This window comes from Lonchura striata, chromosome 25 (assembly GCF_050655825.1).
Source record: "Lonchura striata isolate lonStrDom1 chromosome 25, ASM5065582v1, whole genome shotgun sequence".
NCBI lineage: Eukaryota > Metazoa > Chordata > Aves > Passeriformes > Estrildidae > Lonchura > Lonchura striata.
Window position 1 is genome coordinate 780,773 of NC_140727.1, and position 17,489 is coordinate 798,261.

Consider the following 17,489-nt stretch of genomic DNA (forward strand, 5'->3'; position numbering starts at 1 on the left):
CTGCTTCCCTTTGATATCGAGCGAATAGGTCGCATGATACTTGATGGTGCGGGAATGATTGTGTTTAGACAAGAATGAGAGGATAATTGTACAAAGCTATTAGCCCAAGCACCTGGCGCGAGGCAGCCACTACACAGATCGACTTTATCCAGGCTTATGGGAAAGCACGATGATGTGATCACGCCTCAGCAACAAGCCACGCAGATGCGGGCTGAGGAGGTCAGGGCGACCACTCGGGCTGCTAGGGAGGCTATTCGTGCAGCCTCCCGGGTCGTGGCCAAGCCGTCGCCGTGGTCCACCGTGAGGCAGGCAGAGAGCGAAAGCTTCACGCAGTTCGTAGATCGCCTGCAGGCAGCAATAGACTCCTCTACCCTGCCGGCAGAGGCAAAGGGCCCCGTGGTATCTGACTGCTTGCGCCAGCAGTGCAACTCTGTCACCAAAGATATCTTACGTTCCCTGCCAGCCGGAGCCAGCCTGGCTGACATGATCAGACATGTAGTGACGGAAGAACACCTGACACCCATTCAGGCAGCCGTCCACACCCTGACCAGTGCCATGGCGTGTTTCAAGTGTGGTGAGGCAGGTCACATCGCGGTGAGCTGTCCCCAGCCGGCACGGCAGCCCGCCGCAGCGCCTCCACCCCAAGCACGCCCAAGAGGAGCCTGTTGGAGCTGCGGGAGGAAAGGACATCTAGCCAAGGAATGAAGGTCCCGGCCCCAGGGAAACGGGAGAGGGAGGGGGCGTGCAGGCTGCACCCAGCCTCCTCCCGCTGCGAATGCAAGGCAGCCCATCTATGCCAACCCCCAGTGGGGCGGGGCGCCCTTATACCCCATACCCCCACAGGAGGCAGCCAGCTTCGTACCCTCACCAGCGAATTTCGCAACACAGCCTGCGGTACCTTCGTACCCACTACCGCCGCAAGCAGCGCCTGTGCCGCACGGTCAGCAGGGGACGCCCCAGAACGGGACCCCTGGGTGGCCCTGGCCATGAAAATAGGGAAGGAGCCACCGAAGGTGTGGGGGACGTGCCGCCTTTATGGCAGTCAGGACCCCCATGTCATAGGGCTTCAGTTTTGGGCAGACACAGGAGCAGACTGCTCGATTTTTCCCCAAGCACTGTGGCCCCGACACTGGCAATGCAAAGAAGTCCCCCCAGTGAACAGAGTGAGAGGGCCGTCCCGGACTTAAAAATCACCAGACCCCGTATGGGTCGAGCAGTGGCCCCTGTCAAAGCCTCGAATGGCAGCCTTGCTGGAACTGGTCAACCTCGAGCTGCAAAAGGGTCACATAGAACCCTCCACCAGCCCGTGGAACACCCCTGTGTTTATATACTAGAAGCTACCTTTCTAACCCTAAATGAAACCAAACCGAACCTAACTAACTCCTGTTGGCTTTGTTATGATGTTAAACCCCCTTTCTACGAAGGCATTGCTTTAGACACCCTCTTCAGTTACTCCACAGCCAGTGCCCCCCACCAGTGCAGATAGGACACTCCCCGCAGAGGAATCACCCTAAGTCAAATCACAGGACAAGGCAAATGTTTTGGCAATGCAACTTTAGCAAAGCAGAAAGGCAACTTCTGCACTAAAGTTGTCAAGCCCAACAGAAAAACCAGTAAGTGGGTAGTCCCATCCGCATCTGGAATGTGGGTTTGCCAGCGATCCGGAGTGATTCCTTGTGTGTTCCTTGCCAAATTTAATGACTCTATTGACTTCTGTGTCCAAGTTCTGATTGTTCCTAGGGTCCTGTACCACTCAGATGAAGAAGTGTACCACCTTTTCGAAGAACCTGACAGACTCCACAAAAGAGAAATAATCACGGGTATAACTATCGCAATGCTGCTCGGCCTGGGAGCAGCTGGTACAGCCACAGGTGTCTCAGCCATCGCAACCCAACAGCACGGACTCTCTCAGCTGCAAATGACCATCGATGAAGACCTGCAGAGGATCGAGAAATCCATCTCCTATCTAGAAAAATCAGTCTCTTTGCTTTCAGAAGTAGTTTTACAGAATAGGCGAGGACTGGACCTCTTGTTCATGCAACAAGGAGGACTGTGTGCAGCTTTGAAAGAGGAATGCTGCTTTTATGCAGATCATACGGGAGTCGTTAAAGACTCCATGGCAGAACTCCGAGATAGACTGGCTCAGAGAAAGAGAGACAAGGAAACCCAGCAGAGCTGGTTCGAATCCTGGTTCAATCAATCACCTTGGCTCACCACTTTAATTTCTGCCCTGGTAGGTCCACTGGCAATACTGCTTTTAGCTTTTACCATAGGACCATGCCTGCTGAACAAGCTAGTCTCATTTGTTCAGGCCCATCTAGAACGGGCAAACATTCTGTTTGTAGGCCAGCAACAAATGCTGTAAACCAAAAACTGCGAACACAGTCAGCTGCAAAAGCCTTCGAAACTCACCTTGCGAGAATTACTCAGGTTTACCAAAAACCCTTTTTTCCTTACCAAGTTACAAGTTTGTACCTCACTCCAGTGCCTATATCTACGACTACCTCATGTTACTTATGAAAAGGAGGGGGGAGATGTAGTAGATAGGGACAGGCGAACGGAAGATTTCGGGATGTGACGGAAAGAAAGACCCCTTCCCCCTCTCACCCTGCAACATGTTATCCATTTACCCCAAAGAATGTAACCACACCTAACCCAGTAGTTTTCCACTCCTGACTAACCCTAGAGACCCTACCAACCCCCCCTGACGTAGCAGAGTCCCCCAGGACTACTTAAACCCATGAGATAAGATAATAAAGGCTTTCGACCGTCCACCACATTGGTGTCCAGCGCGTGTTGTTAGCCCGAGTGGCCCAGGGGAGACTGGGCTGCCGTGCTGTTCCTTGAAACCAGGTCGCCTTGCCTTCCCCTGAAGGCAACAGTAGTCAAGACATTTAGAGGAGGCTGGCTTGTTTCCAGGAAGACAAGCGCAACAACATGTGAGCTCCAATCAAGATGTAAGAAAATAATCTCCACCAATAGACGGCAGAAAAAGAGTTGACTGACAAAACTTTGGGCAGGGCTAAGGGTACAAAAGAAAAAGCATCCATTTTGTAGAGGAGCATGTAGCTGGTAGTCACAGAGACTGCTAGTGCTGAATAGCTTTTCCTTTTTCAGTCCTTTGTTGTAATTTTTGTTAAAGTATAGTAAACCTTTGAAATTTTAAAAGTGAGCAGTCGTTTGTCACACCCCAGAAACCCAAGCACTTTCCCCTCCCAGGGAGCCTTTTCCCTGGTCTGTTTGGAGCCAGGCTGCAGCTGCCCAGCCCCTGCAGTTTCTCCAACACTGTCCCAGACTGTAGCAAAGGTTTTTTGCTACACGGTAGTCCCCACACCCCCTGCCCTGGTGGGGTGCCCTGCGGCTCATGCAACAGCTGTGGAGTTTATGATACATCTCATCTACCACTCTGGGACTTTTCTCATCCCTGCATTCCCAGCTGGCTACTCCAGGGTTCCTCCTACAGCTCCTTTTACTGTCAGAGGGGCACTGGGGTTGTCTCCCTCAGTGAGTTTGTAAAGGAAGTCTTTTCTCCATCCATTTCCACCGGCTCTGTACGCCATTACCACACGCAGGGAGACGGCTGAAACTCGCGACACAGCGCCCCCTGCAGCCGCGGGGCAATCATCGCACCTGCCCTGCCCGGCTGGGAGCCAGCAGCGCCCCTGCTGGCTGTGCCCGAAACTGCATGGAAAGGGAAAGTGCCTTTGGCCAAGAGATGGCTGGGACTGGCTTTGTTGTTCTCTTTGCTGCTGCTGCCATTCTTGTTGTTTGTTTCTCTTGCCAAATATATCCCAGTAAAGAACTGTTATTCCTTTTCCCATATCTTTGCCTGAAAGACCCATAATTTCCAAAGTTACAATACTTTGGAAGGAAGGGGGTCATATTTTCCATTCCAAGGGAGGTTGCCACCTTCCTTGGTAGACATCCTTAAAGCAGGATACCATGCCTTTAGCAGCAGGGAGCAGGACACAGTTTTCCTTGACCTGGAGGGGTGTCCAGAGCTCCTGGAAATGACTGGAACCTCAGCCTCACCTTGTGTCATGGACTCATTCCTGGAAAAATGGAAGGCTCTAGAAGATTCACAGGGCCTTTCTGACATCATTATGTGGGGGAACACAGCAGAGGAGGGGTTTGGGACAGGGGACAAGAGAATCCAGGGCCTCCTGAAGGCTGCTTTGGCCATCAGAGCAAGGAAGGTCCAGGGCCCTGCCAGGTTTCTCTGGTGGAGGAAGCATGCTGGGGGAAATGTCCAGGGTTCGTTCCTTGTCAGTGCTTTCCCTGGAAATTGTTCCTTTTGTGATCCTTTGGATTCTGAACCTCGTTGCTGTTGCTGTTGGTTTTATTCTTTCTCATTGCTGTTTCAGGAAATTGTTCTTCTCTCTGCCCTTTGGGATCTTTGTGCTTCCACGGGGAGGGAGAGGGGCTGTTTTTAGTGGCAGCACATTCACGTGTGGGTACACATGTATGGGGATACCCAGTGGCCCCCAGTTTCCTCCCATGTCATATCACATTCCTGTCATTGTCACTGGGTTCCTGAGGTCACCCCTGTGGTCTCCGCAGCTCCGCGTAGGTCACCTGGGGATCCTGGAGTGTGGTGGCACGGGGGGACGCTGCGAGAGACATGGGCTGTGGCATCTGGTTGGGGTGACACTCGTGGGTGACGTGTCCCTGTGTGTGTGCCCCCCCTTACTCACCCCCTGTCCTCTGGGTGATAACAATGTGGGTGTACAGCACCTCCCCCTCCTCTGGGGGAGCTGGGGGATCCAGAGGGGCCCTGAGGGAACAAAGGAGATGTGTGGGAAGGGATGGAGAGTTGTGGGGTGGGGGTAAAAGGGGATTCATGGTTGGAGACCCCCACTCACCTTTCCTGGTGCTTCCTGGCACCTGCAGAAGAAAGAGGAGAAAGGAGACTGTGGGGTCCCAGGTCCCTCACCCCTCTCAGGATTCCTGAACCCCCATGGAAACCTCAATTCCTCTCAGTACCCTCAAGCCCACCAGAATTCATGAACATCCCCTGTGCCCCTGACGAACTCAGCCTCAAGGACCCAAGGCTTGGTAGGGACAGCCACCCCCCAAAAACCTCCAGGCCCCCTGAAAGAAGCCCAAACATCCCTGCAGGACCCTCCAGCACCTCCCAAAAGCATAGAGGGCTCCCAGCCAAGATCACAGTTCTGGGGCTGTTGGTGCTGCCCTATTGCTCCCCAGGTCTGGAGGCCTCTACAGCTCCCTGGGGCCCCCATCCCCCATTGTCACCCACCCACTTGGTGCCACCGGTGCCAGGCCACAATGACACCCACAAGCAGGACCAGGAACAAAAGGGCCCCACCGACCCCTGCAGCCACTGCAAGAAACAGAGGGGGACACATCAGGATCACCCATCACCCCAAGGGTGCTGCACTCCCTGGTGACCCCGTGTGACCCCACCTGTGTTCCTGTGTCCCTGCGGTGTCACCTCCAGGGTCAGCTCTGGGCTGAGTGCCCGGAACATGCGGTGCCCGTCCTGTCCCAGCTGGTTGGTGGCCATGCACTGGTAGGTGCCCGAGTGTCCCACATCAACATCCCCAAGCTCCAGGAGGGGACCCTGGGCCACCTCCTGCCCGTTGTGCAGCCAGGTGAAGGTGACAGGGGCTGAGCCCACCTGCACCGAGCAGTGCAGGGTCACGGGGTCACCTGCATGTACCTGGTGTCCCAGGGGACCGGGGGTGATGGTGGCATTGGCCACGGGCACTGCGGGGACAAAGACAGAGCTGAGGTCACAGGGAGGGGCTGGCAGGCCGTGTGGGGGGATAGGTGTTGAGGAATTTTTGCAGGACAATGGCCACATTCAGCAGATTCACAATCCAGTAACAAAGTAACCGGTTCAAGGACCAAGGACAATGAATCCTTGAAGACAGAAGAAGAGTCAGCAAGAACCAGCAAGCTGTCAGCAAAGTTTGAGAAAGTGAATAAAAGAGAATGATGGGCGGGCCAGATGACCACAGCAATACATGTGTACAATTAGGTGATCCAATTAGCAGTTAATCTTAGATGCATGGACAGTTAGGATTGGTCAATCACGTATTAGCTAGAGCGATGGGGACATTAGAATATATTATAAATACAGATTTCTGTATAATAAATTTGGCTTCTCTTGATCACATTGATCATGGTGTGATGTCCCATTTCTGATCCTCTGCACCGCAAATAGGGACAAGGGGGGATGGGTGGTATTGGGGATGCCAGGGATGGGGTCACCACACAGAGGGGTGAGGGAACAGAGGGCAGAGGTGGGGGGACCCAAGAATGGTGTCTGGGGGACGTGGATGTGCCCAGGCAGGGACCCGGGGAGGCTGTGGCGGCTCCCTGTGCCCATCCCCGCACTCACTGCGCACCGTGACGCCGAGATGGGTGCTGCTCTTCTGCACAGCCCCCCCTCGGAGCGCACCTTGCAGCTGCAATTCCCTGAGTAGGCAACCCCCATGGCGGGCACCAGCAGCTGTAGGGAACCCTGCAGGCCCCCCACCACCTGCCCATCCTGGTACAACACGTGCAGGAAGGGGGCTGGGAGCTGCAAGGGGCTGGCAGCTGAGAGTCAGCACCAGCAACAAGAAGAGCTCAGGGCAGGAGAGGAGAGGTGAGGATGGTAACTCTGAGTCTGCTGGTAAGTGGCATTGGGGGTGTCAGGATAATGGAGTTCCAGCTGTGGGGGTGCTCACCGTGCACTGTCACAGTCACTGCTGCTGACCTTCTCAGCCATGACCCCACCAAGCCTTCACAGTGGTAACTTCCACTGTGGTTCAGCTGCAGAGGGGACAGGGACAGCTCGGTCCCCCTGAGGGCTGCCCCCAGATCCTGCACATCACGGTAAAATCGGACCTCAGTGACTGGATTGTCCTGCCAGCCCCGGCAGCGCAGTGTCAGCGTGTCCCCTTCCAGCAGTGCCTGTGCTGGCACCTGCAGCACCAGCCAGTCTGTGGAACAGGAGGGTCCCATCACACTGCGGGGGTCCAGACACATCCAAGGTGGGTCCCCCTGGCACCAGAGACATCTGGGTGCACTGGCATGCACTGGGATGTCCCTGTGTGCAGGGGACAGGCTCTCGCCACACGAGGGGTGTGGGGCCACCCATGGAGTGGAGCCCACCCAGACCTATCAAGGGCCACCCTGATAATTTAAGATCTCCCCTCACCATCTAAGACTCTCACGGGGGGGCTGAGCCCACTGCCAGGTCTGTCACACGTGTAGGTGCCACTCTCGGTAACAGTGATTCGGTCTCGTCCCTGCTGTCCCCAGTGCTGCCCATCCTTGTACCAGGTGGTGGCACCGGTGGTCCCCGAGCCCTGGCAGGTCAGTGTCACCCGGTCCCACAGCACTGCCGGCCTCCAGGGGGGATCCACGAGGAGCTGGGTGGTCTGGGCACCTGTGGGTGACAGGGGATACCAGCCTGCCAGGGCCAACAAATGGCTGGCGACAGAGGGGTGAGGGGATATGGCATCCCCTGAGGACTCACCAGTGAGGCCAAGGGTCTGGGCTGGAAGGGAGAAGGGACAGGGCTGAGTGGGTGTGGCACTTGGCACTGTGGGGACAGAGACACAGCAGCATGCTGTATGGGGGCTATCCCCAAACTGTCCCATGAGAAAGCCATTATTGTGAGAAAGTGTGTAGGAATGCCACCCAAAAGATTTTGAGAGGCCAGGGGACATGTCTGTGTCACAGCCACCCCTGCACCACATCCGTGTGGCACGGACGCCTTGGGAACAGGGACACTGAGGCCACCCTGGGCTGAGGCAGAACATGGGGACACTGTGGACACCCCATGCACAGGGACACCATGGACACACCCCTTGCTGGCCCAGGTCACCCCCACCAGCTCCTGATCCCATCCCCACATGCACATCCTCAGCCTTCTTGTCCCCTTCTGTCCCTGCATCCCAGTTCCCTTGTCCCTGTGCCCAGAGCTCCCTGAGCCCAAAGGTGCCAGTCCCCACATTCCTGTCCCCACATCCCCATCCACAAATTCCTGCCCCCTCTTCCTGTCCCCAAAGCCACCCAACATCCCCAGTCACACCAAGCTCCACTGTGGGCAACAGGGACTGGCACTGCTGGCCTTGGGGACCTCAGGGGACCCCGCAGCCCCCCTGTGCCCCCTCCCCACCAGTCTCTGCCTCACCAGGGCCCATCTCTGGGCTGTCAGGCCCATGCCTGGGGCACTCACCCCACAGGAGCAGTGCCACCTTCCCGGCCATCCCGGTGTCCCCAGCCATGTGGACTGGCTGTCCCTGGCTGCTGTGGCCACCGCTCCCCTGGCTGGCGGCTCTTCGGATGAAGGGGAAGGAAGCAAGGCCACGTCATTTCTCCACGTGTAGGTGGCCCATGCTGTGGGCAGGGTGGCCACAAGCTGGGCACAGGCTGTGAGCAGGGTGGGGACAGGATGGGGACAAGTCTGGGTGGCACACAGTGGGACATGGAGTTCCCAGGACTGAGGGTTCCGAGGGTTTAGGCAGCCGGGGTTGGGTGTCCAGGGGAATGGGGGACCCCATGACTGCGGGGGACTCAGCAAAAGGAGAGTGGGCTCCAGGGATTTGGGGTCATGGGATGGGGTTGCTGGGGGAATGGGGGACCCTGTGGGAGAGGGCTTCCTGGGACAATCAAGATCCTGGGGGAAGGAGGGTTGTAGGGGATGGAGTAATCAGGAGAGCATTCCTTGGGAATGGGGCCCTTGGACATGGAGATTCTGGGGAATGTGAGTACTGGGATGCATTTCCTAGGGATCCCAGAGGAATGGGGATGCCATGGTTGGGGACCCAGGGGAATGGGGGTGCCAGGGATGGGCAGTGCCTGGGTGGGCACGGGGGTCACAGCTCCTTCTCTGGATGCCTCAGATTTGGGGGTGACTCAGGGCCACACACAGCCCCCACCCTGGATTGCTCGTTTCCTGGGCATGCATCACATGGGTGTCCTGGGTAGCTCTGCCACTGTGCCCTCCCCTGCCCTTGACTTTTCCATCTCTTTATTTCTCTTTCTCCCTTATTTTCCTCAATTTTTTGCCATGTCCCCTCAGAACTGGTTCCTGGCTCAGCAATCCTGGGGAGCACCTGAGCAGGGATTGGGTTGTGGGGACCCAAGGGAGGGGGAAAATGGGGTGTGGGAGGTGCAGGGAAGGGTGGGGAGGCTGTAAAGATGGGAGTGTTGGGCTGTGCCCCTCAACATTTTCACTGTCTTTTTCCTGGACAAGAAGGAAGAGGCTGTTTGTGCTGAGAGTCCAATGAGAAAGGGGAGGGGATTCTGTCCTGGGGAAAAACCAGGGGAGTAGGGTCCTGGGAGGTCCTTGTTTTGGGGAAATCCAGTCCAGGGGTGACACATCCTGGCATGAGGGGTCCTGTCCAGTGCGTGGCACTTCCAGAAATGTCCCTGCACATTCCTAGCCGGATGCCTGTCCCAGGGGTGGCACATCCTGGGCACACCGTCAGTCCAAGGCTGGAGCCCAGCCATGGCCCAGCCCCACTGCACAGGGGTGGCCACGGCCCAGCCCTACTCTGGCCAGCCCCAGGTGGCAGCCAGGACCTGAGGGTCCTCCCAGCCACCCTGGCTTTGATTCTGGCTGCTTTAGAGCTGCTGCAGAGGTGAGAATTCTGTGGGGGAAATGGCCTGGCTGTGGTTTGTTCAGCCCTGCAAGAAGCACAAAACCCAAAGGGAGCCCAAGCAATGGCTCTGCGAGGGCCTTTGATGGTTTTCAGAGCAGGGCTGGCTGGAATCCCCCCCTGCAGGGGCAGCTGAGAGGGAACCTATTGTAAATGCAGGTGAAGCTGGTGGGAAGAAATGATGATGTCTGACTCCAGTTCAGAGGGCTGAACAATTTCTTTATTATAACTCTACTATAATACATTAATATACTATTTAAAGGAGATACTAAAACTACAAACCTACTTATTCTAACTACTATCTCTAACCAGCTGACAACTCGTGACACTCTTGCCAGAGTCCAGCCACAGGTGGGTAGGATTGGCCATCGGGCTCAAACAATCCTCACCAGAATCAAATCAAGCAATCACCCCAGGTCAACAATTCTCCAAACACATTCCATATGGGGAAAACAAGGAGCAGAAATTGAAATTATTTTCTCTTTCTTCTCTCTGTGCTCCTCTATGAAAAAAGTCTTGAGAGAGAGAAGGATGTGCCTGCCACAGGAACCAGTCCGGAAATGCAGCAATTGATCATTTTGTCCCTTGCAGCAAGGTGCTGAGACAGCCCCAAAACTGCTGCAAATCCCACCCCAATCTGCTCAACAACCTGACCTGGACCCTCCTTCTTGAACAAAGCTTGCAGCCCTTTGGAACCTCCTGGAAAGAATGTTGGTGATCTGGATGTGCACACCAGAAGAGAGGAAAAAGTGTGGAAATACTGAGCAGGGGCTGTTCATGAGCGCCTGGGGAACAGGGGTGTCACAGCAGAAGCAGGCAGTGCCCAGGCAGGGGAATTCAGGACATGCTGGAGTGGATTTACCAGGGAATCAGACCCTGAGGCACACACGGGCATTTCCACAGATTCCAGGGCACTGTTCCAAGGATGGACAGAGCTTCTCCCCTTTGGAAGAAGAATCCATGGGAAGCCAGTTGAGTTCCAGGGTGAGAGAAATGGGAAGAATTCCTATATATGGCCCCACAAAAGGCTTCCTTATGGGCTGGGTTGCTGCCCAGCAAGCACAGAACAATCCCATGGAGCTGTGGGACACTCAGGGAGATTCCACACTCTGTGCTATCCACAAGCAAACACTGCTGTGTGATGCACTAAGGAGCTCCTAAAGGGAACCAAACAGTCTCATTTCTGTTTGATTTGTTTGTGGTTTTTTTGTAAGCGATTTGTTGGGAGAGCAACTATTCTATAAACCAAAGCATTTTATAACTTGTCAGTTTGATTTTTGCAGAGATTTATTTGGGAAAAAGTGCTGTGGGAGAATATTTTTTGGCTTTATTCTATGGAGGTGTAACTTTGTCTGAACAAATTTGGCATCAAGTGTTGCTTGAGATTGCTGAGCCAGGAAATGAGGGGGGACAGGAAAAAGCCCAGGGGTGTCTGCGGCACAGACCCTGAGCCTCCCCGGATATCCAAGGGGTGCCCCAGGGTGGGGGCTGTGCTGGGCTCTGGGTCACCTCAAAATCTCAGGCACTGTGTGAAGGACCTGCGACCCCGGTACCCACCCAGGCACTGCCCATCCCTGGGACCACCACTCTCCTGGAAACCAAAACATAGGAACCTCATCCTTACATCCCACCCTCTCTGGAACGCTCATCCCAGTACTCACATTCCCCAGGATCTCCAGGGCCCAGGACCACATTCTCAAGAAACCCTCTCCCATTCATTCCATTCCCTACAACCCTCTTTCTTCCAGGACTTTGGTTCTTCCAAGGGCCCCCATTCTCCTGGAACCCTCATCCTTAAGACCCCCATTCCATGACCCCAAATCCCTGGAGCACACGTTCCCTGCATGCCCCCATCCCTGGGAACTCCCCATTCCCCTGGACACCCTTCCCTGGCTCCCCAAACCCCCTGAGCCCCCCACTCCGGGGAACCCATGTACCACTGTGTGCCACCCAGACTAGTCCCCATCCTGTCCTCACCCTGCTCACAGGCTGTGTCCAGCTTGTGGCCACCCTACATCCACCATGGGCCACCTACACATGGGGATGAGACGTGACCTCGCTTCCTTCCCCTTCATCCGAAGAGCCGCCAGCCAGGGGAGCGGTGGCCACAGCAGCCAGGGACAGCCAGTCCACATGGCTGGGGACACCGGGATGGCCGGGAAGGTGGCACTGCTCCTGTGGGGTGAGTGCCCCAGGCATGGGCCTGACAGCCCAGGGATGGGCCCTGGTGGGGCAGAGACTGGTGGGGAGGGGGCACAGGGGGGCTGCGGGGTCCCCTGAGGTCCCCAAGGCCAGCAGTGCCAGTCCCTGTTGCCCACAGTGGAGCTTGGTGTGACTGGGGATGTTGGGTGGGGACAGGAAGAGGGGGCAGGAATTTGGGGATGGGGATGTGGGGACAGGAATGTGGGGACTGGCACCTTTGGGCTCAGGGAGCTCTGGGCACAGGGACAAGGGAACTGGGATGCAGGGACAGAAGGGGACAAGAGGGGTGAGGATGTGGCCGTGGACATGGGGTCATGGGGATGGGATCAGGAGCTGGTGGGGGTGACCTGGGCCAGCAAGGGGTGTGTCCATGGTGTCCCTGTGCCCGGGGTGTCCACAGTGTCCCCATGTTCTGCCTCAGCCCAGGGTGGCCTCAGTGTCCCTGTTCCCAAGGCCTCCGTGCCACACGGATGTGGTGCAGGGGTGGCTGTGACACAGACATGTCCCCTGGACTCTCCCAATCTTTCTGGGGACCATCCTCAAACACTTTCTCACAAGTCCTGAAGGTTCTCCCCATGGGTACAGTTTGGGGACAGCCCCCTCTCTGTTTCTGTGCCCTGGGTGGCACTGTCCCCACGGTGTCACCCCCGCGCAGCCCTGTCCCTTCTCCCTTCCAGCCCAGACCTTTGCCCTCACTGGTGAGTCATCGGGGGATGACATGTACCCACCCCACTGTTCCCAGCCCCGTGCTGGCCCTGGCAGGCTGGTGTCCCCTGTCACCCGCAGGTGCCCAGATCACCCAGCTCATCATGGATCCCCCTGGAGGCAGGCAGTGCTGTGGGACCGGGTGACACTGACCTGCCAGGGCTCGGGGACCATCGGTGCCACCAACTGGTACAAAGATGGGCAGCTCTGGGGACAGCAGGGATGAGACCGAATCACTTTCACCAAGAGTGGCACCTACACGTGTCACTGACCTGGCACCGGGCTCAGCTCCCCCATGACTGTCTCAAATGGTGAGAGGGGTTTGGGTGTCCCCAGCCTGGCACCGTGGGGAGCCTGAGGGCTCTGGGTGGGCTCCGCTCCATGGGTCCCCCCCTGGTGTGACCAGAGCCTGTCCCCTGGTCTGGGGACATCACAGAGCATCCTAGAGAGGGGACCACATTCTAAAATTGGGGACCCCTGGTGCAGCGGTGTGACCTGATGGGGGGATCCCTGTTCCATGGGTTGTGACAGAACCCCTCTGTCCCCCAGACTGGCTGGTGCTGCAGGTGCCGGCACAGGCGCTGCTAGAGGGAGACATGCTGACACTGCGCTGCCGGGGCTGGAAGAACTACACAGTCAGCTCGGTGTCCTTCTACTATGAGGGGATGGAACTGGGGTGGCTCTGGGATGGGACCGAGCTGTTCCTGTCCCCTCTACAGCTGAACCACAGCTGCCGATACCACTGCGTGGGCTGGATGGGGTACTGGGTGTTGAAGAAGTCAGCGCCGGTGAAAGTGACAGTGCAGGGTAAGACCCCCAACAGCCGCTGCCCCAACACCCGCACAGCCCCACCCCAGGGACTCAGGGTCACAAATCCCCCTCCCCTCTCCTCCTTAGAGCTCTTCCTAGTGCCGGTGCTGGAGGGTCCGCCCGAGGCCATCGAGGGGTCCCCCCTGGCTCTCAGCTGCCTCAGCACCCCCAGCCCCCTGCGGCCCCAAGCCCCCCTCCTGCACGTGTTCTACCGGGAAAGGCAGGTGGTGGGGGGCCTGCAGGGACTCCCCTTTCCCCCTCCCCAGCCACCACCCAGATTTGCTGGTTCCTGCCATAGGGGTCTCCCTCTAGGGGAATTACATCTGCAAAATGCGCACTGAAAGAGAGCCTGTGCAGAAGAACAGCACCTGGCTCCGCGTCACAGTGCGAAATGAGTGCGGGGATTGGCACGGGGAGCCCCGACAGCCTCCCTGGGTCTCCTGCCTTGGTACCTCAATGTCCCCCAGATACCCTTCTTAGGTCCCCCTGCCTCTGCCCTGTGTCCCCTAAACCCTCTGTGGTGTGACCCCATCCCCAACATCCCCTGTCACACCCATGCCCCCGTCCCTAGCTCCCCACACCAGCTGCCAGACCCTCCCTGTGACCTCAGCCCTGTCTTTGTCCCCGCAGTGCCCGTGGCCAATGCCACCATCACCCCCAGTCTCCTGGCACCCCTGGTGCATGCAGCTGACCCCATGACCCTGCGCTGCTCGGTGCAGGTGGGCTCAGCCCCTGTCACCTTCAATGGGCAGGAGGTGGCCCAGGGTGCCCTGCTGGAGCTTGGGGATGTTATTGTGGGACATTTGGGCACCTACCAGTGTGTGGCCACCAACCAGCTGGGACAGGACAGGCACCGCATGTTCCGGGCACTCAGCCCAGATCTGGCCCTGGAAGTGACACTCTGGGGACAGAGGAACACAGGTGAGGTCACACGGGGTCACCAGGGAGTGCAGCACCCCTGGGGTGATGGGTGACCCTGATGTGTTCCTCTCTGTTTCTTGCAGTGGCCGCAAGATTTTAGGCTCCCAAAGCCATCAGGGCTCTGGCTCAGCCTCACAGAATGTGTGGACCAGGCGCTGGGGATGATTCAGGTGCTCCCAGGCTCATTCCTGACAAAGGGCATGTCTCCAGGGGTAGTCGGCACATCCCGAAGGAGAAGCCCAGTGCTGCTGGAGCCCGAGTGCCCCGGGCAAGGATGGCCGGAGGGAGCTGGGCTCCGCTCAGCCAGCGCTGTCCAAGGAGCGTCTCATCCTGCATGAGCTCAGCAGCCTCTGCCGGTGCCAGCCCTGGGGCTGTCGGAGGGCATGGCCGGAGGGGCTATCGGGGGGCAGCAAGAGGGAGGGGCCGGGATGGAAGGACCGGGACTCCACTGGGGAGCCCCAAGCATGGGGGGATTGAAATAATAGTGGGAAGAGCCCAGGATGGCGGGGGAGCAGAGAGGCTGCAGTGGGCTCTGCGGAAAGGAGGTACTGCAGTGGTGGTCCTGGAGCACTGGGAAGGGGCCCAGCTGCCATCACGCTGTAATTGCTGGGATGGTCACGGGCTGTCTGGACCGACTGTGGCAGCATGTCCAAAGCCACTGTCACGATGTGTTGAGATCGAGTGTTCTTAGGGTAATGTCCCCACAGCTCCAGGAAGTGGAGGGGTACCCTGGCAGGGGTGGGGCAGCGGAGGGGCAGAGCCCTGTCTATTTCCTGTGCCCTGTGCAGGTGAGGAGGACAGGGATGGAGCAGCTCTGGGGACACCTGGAATCCAGACAGGGTCATTCCCCACAGCCCCACCACGGCCGCAGGACAGAGCCACTGCTCGATATTTCTACACAATTCCCTCATGTTGGGGAGCTGAGCCAAAACCCAAAAATTCTTTCCAGGATGTTCCATGATGCTGCAGGGTTGAGATGGAAGGAGGAGGGACCTGGTCAGGTCCTTGTGCAAAACGTTATTGTCTTTGCAGGGTTTTTGGAGCTATCTCAAACCCTTGCTGCAAGGGACAACATCATCAGTTGCCAAAGCCAGGGACCTCAACCTCATAAGACAGGAAAGCAGAACTAGACAAACTCAGATCGAGCCAATATGGTTAATCAAATGTTCTCCATTTATTAGTGAGAAGATGGCAGTTTATATACACTTCAATACAGTTTACAATTTACAAAGGCACTCTCATTGGCAAGCTAACATTGTCTTTGCCTTAAGGTGGACTAAACTTCACACTATAAACCTATACTACTTCACACCCAGACAGCCCAGTACTTCACATCACACCTTAATAACTCCGCCACAAGCTCTTAATTTCTAACTGCATCACAGGCTTTAAGGACTCACAAGGCCCAGATGCGAGGCCTAGGCTAGAGTAGCTCAAATCTCATTCACATAAATATGCCCTCTCTCTCTCAGAAATGCTGCTCCAAGTTGCTGCATTTATAGACTGGTTCCCTCTCAGCTGCCGCTGCAGGAGGGGTATCCAGCCAGCCCTGCTCTGTAAACCATCCAAGGCCACTGCTTGGGCTCCCTTTGGGTTTTGTGCTTCTTGCAGGGCTGAGCAAATCACAGGCAGGCCATTTCCCACACAGAATTCTCACCTCTGCAGCACCTCCACAGGCCCAGAGCCCCTCAGAATCTTCCTGCAGCATCCCCTAGGCCTGTGGGGGCTGTGCTGGGCTCTGGGTCACCTCTAAATCTCAGGCACCCAGGGAAGGAGAAACAACCCAAGGCCCCATCGAGCCACTGCCCGTCCCTGGGAATTCCATTCTCCTGGAAATCAAATCATGGGACCCCCCATCCCTCATGTCCCACCTTGCCTGAGACCCCCATCCCAGCACTCTCATTCCCCAGGATCTCCATGGCCCAGGACCCCATTCCCAAAGAACCCTCTCCCATTCATTCCATCCTCTGAAATCCCCTTTCCCCAGGACCTTGAGTCTCCCACACCCCCTGCTTCGCATGGGGTCCCCCATTCCCCCCAGATCCCCATACCATGACCTCAAATCCCGGGAGCCCATGCTGCCCTGGGACTCCCAACCCTGAGTCCCGCCCCGATCCTGGGGACCCCCATTCCCCTGGGAACCCCCATCCCCAGGGTTCACCCTCTTCAGGATCCCCCATTCCTCAGGGACCCCATCCCTGGGACCCCCCCATTCCCTTGGACACCCATCCCTTGCTCCCCAAACTCCCTGAGCCCCCCACTCCTGGGAACCCCATGTCCCACCATGTGCCACCCAGACTTGTCCCCATCCTGTCCCCACCCTGCTCACAGCCTGTTCCCAGCTTGTGGCCACCTGTCTTGGTTTGAAAAGACAGGAGTCTTTGAAGGAAGGCAAGAGCCTCCTGTGAAATGGAAAAGGTAAACCCCCTCCCTCTGAATTACCACAATTTCAAAATTAAAAGGTTCTTAGGCAAAGATATGGGAATGGGAAAAACAGTTCTTTACAAGAGAAAAAAAAAAAACTAAATTAATAAAAATGTAATTAGTACAAACAAACCTATGGATAGAGTCAGAAACTTGACACCCTGAGGAGTCAGGGTGTTGGTAGTAGTCCAGTTAAATGGTGCTGCTCCTCCTGGAGTGGCAGGTGAAATGCTGCTGAAGCGGTGATCTGTAGAAGGGTGTAATTTTGTCTGAAAGTTTGGTGTAGAGTAGATAGGCCTAGTCTTCCTCTGGGGATCCAGTGGGGAAGAAGCTGCTCTTCTGGGAATCCAGCAGAGACAAAGCTGCTCCTCTGGAAATCCAGCAACGAGGCTGCCCTGATGTCCAAAAAGTGCTGATTTCATGCAGGTAGGAGGCTTGGCTCCTCCCTCTGGGTGGAGCATCTCACCATGGGATGATGTAACTTTACCAATCATGCAGGCAGTCATTTAATGGTCCATTAACAGAAGATATCTCCCTGGAGGGAGACATTGTTCTTGGAAGAGATAAGGAAACTGCCCAACCTCCACCAGATGGCAAATAGAATACTTATCTTACAAGCCAGGAAATGTTATAAGCTAAGTTGAACTCTACATATTGTAACAGAGTGTACACAGGGAGTAGGGGTTACTCTGGTCAGCAGAGCTCAGTAGTGATACATAGACATGTCTGGTTTTCTCAGGTGGTACAGTAGCCGGATGCACAGAGCTTTGCATCCAGAGCTGTGTCTCTGGGCGTACTCAGCTCATG

The 17,489-nt window shown here is 56.4% G+C and overlaps 2 protein-coding genes across 2 annotated transcripts; one reads left to right on the plus strand and one right to left on the minus strand.

Moving 5' to 3' along the window:
* Positions 1–4,539: 4,539 nt before the first annotated feature.
* Positions 4,540–6,972, minus strand: LOC146765352 (Fc receptor-like A). The gene is made up of 6 exons (XM_085560429.1): positions 6,696–6,972; positions 5,425–5,727; positions 5,258–5,341; positions 4,863–4,884; positions 4,695–4,774; positions 4,540–4,610 (listed from the first exon to the last, which is right to left on the minus strand). Exons 1-6 carry the CDS (start codon positions 6,970–6,972, stop codon positions 4,540–4,542), a joined length of 837 nt encoding a protein of 278 aa, XP_085416555.1.
* Positions 6,973–11,771: 4,799 nt separating this feature from the next.
* LOC146765353 (Fc receptor-like A) lies at positions 11,772–14,358 on the plus strand. The gene is made up of 6 exons (XM_085560430.1): positions 11,772–11,802; positions 13,077–13,334; positions 13,425–13,564; positions 13,650–13,785; positions 13,968–14,258; positions 14,342–14,358. Exons 1-6 carry the CDS (start codon positions 11,772–11,774, stop codon positions 14,356–14,358), a joined length of 873 nt encoding a protein of 290 aa, XP_085416556.1.
* The last annotated feature ends 3,131 nt before the right edge of the window (positions 14,359–17,489 follow it).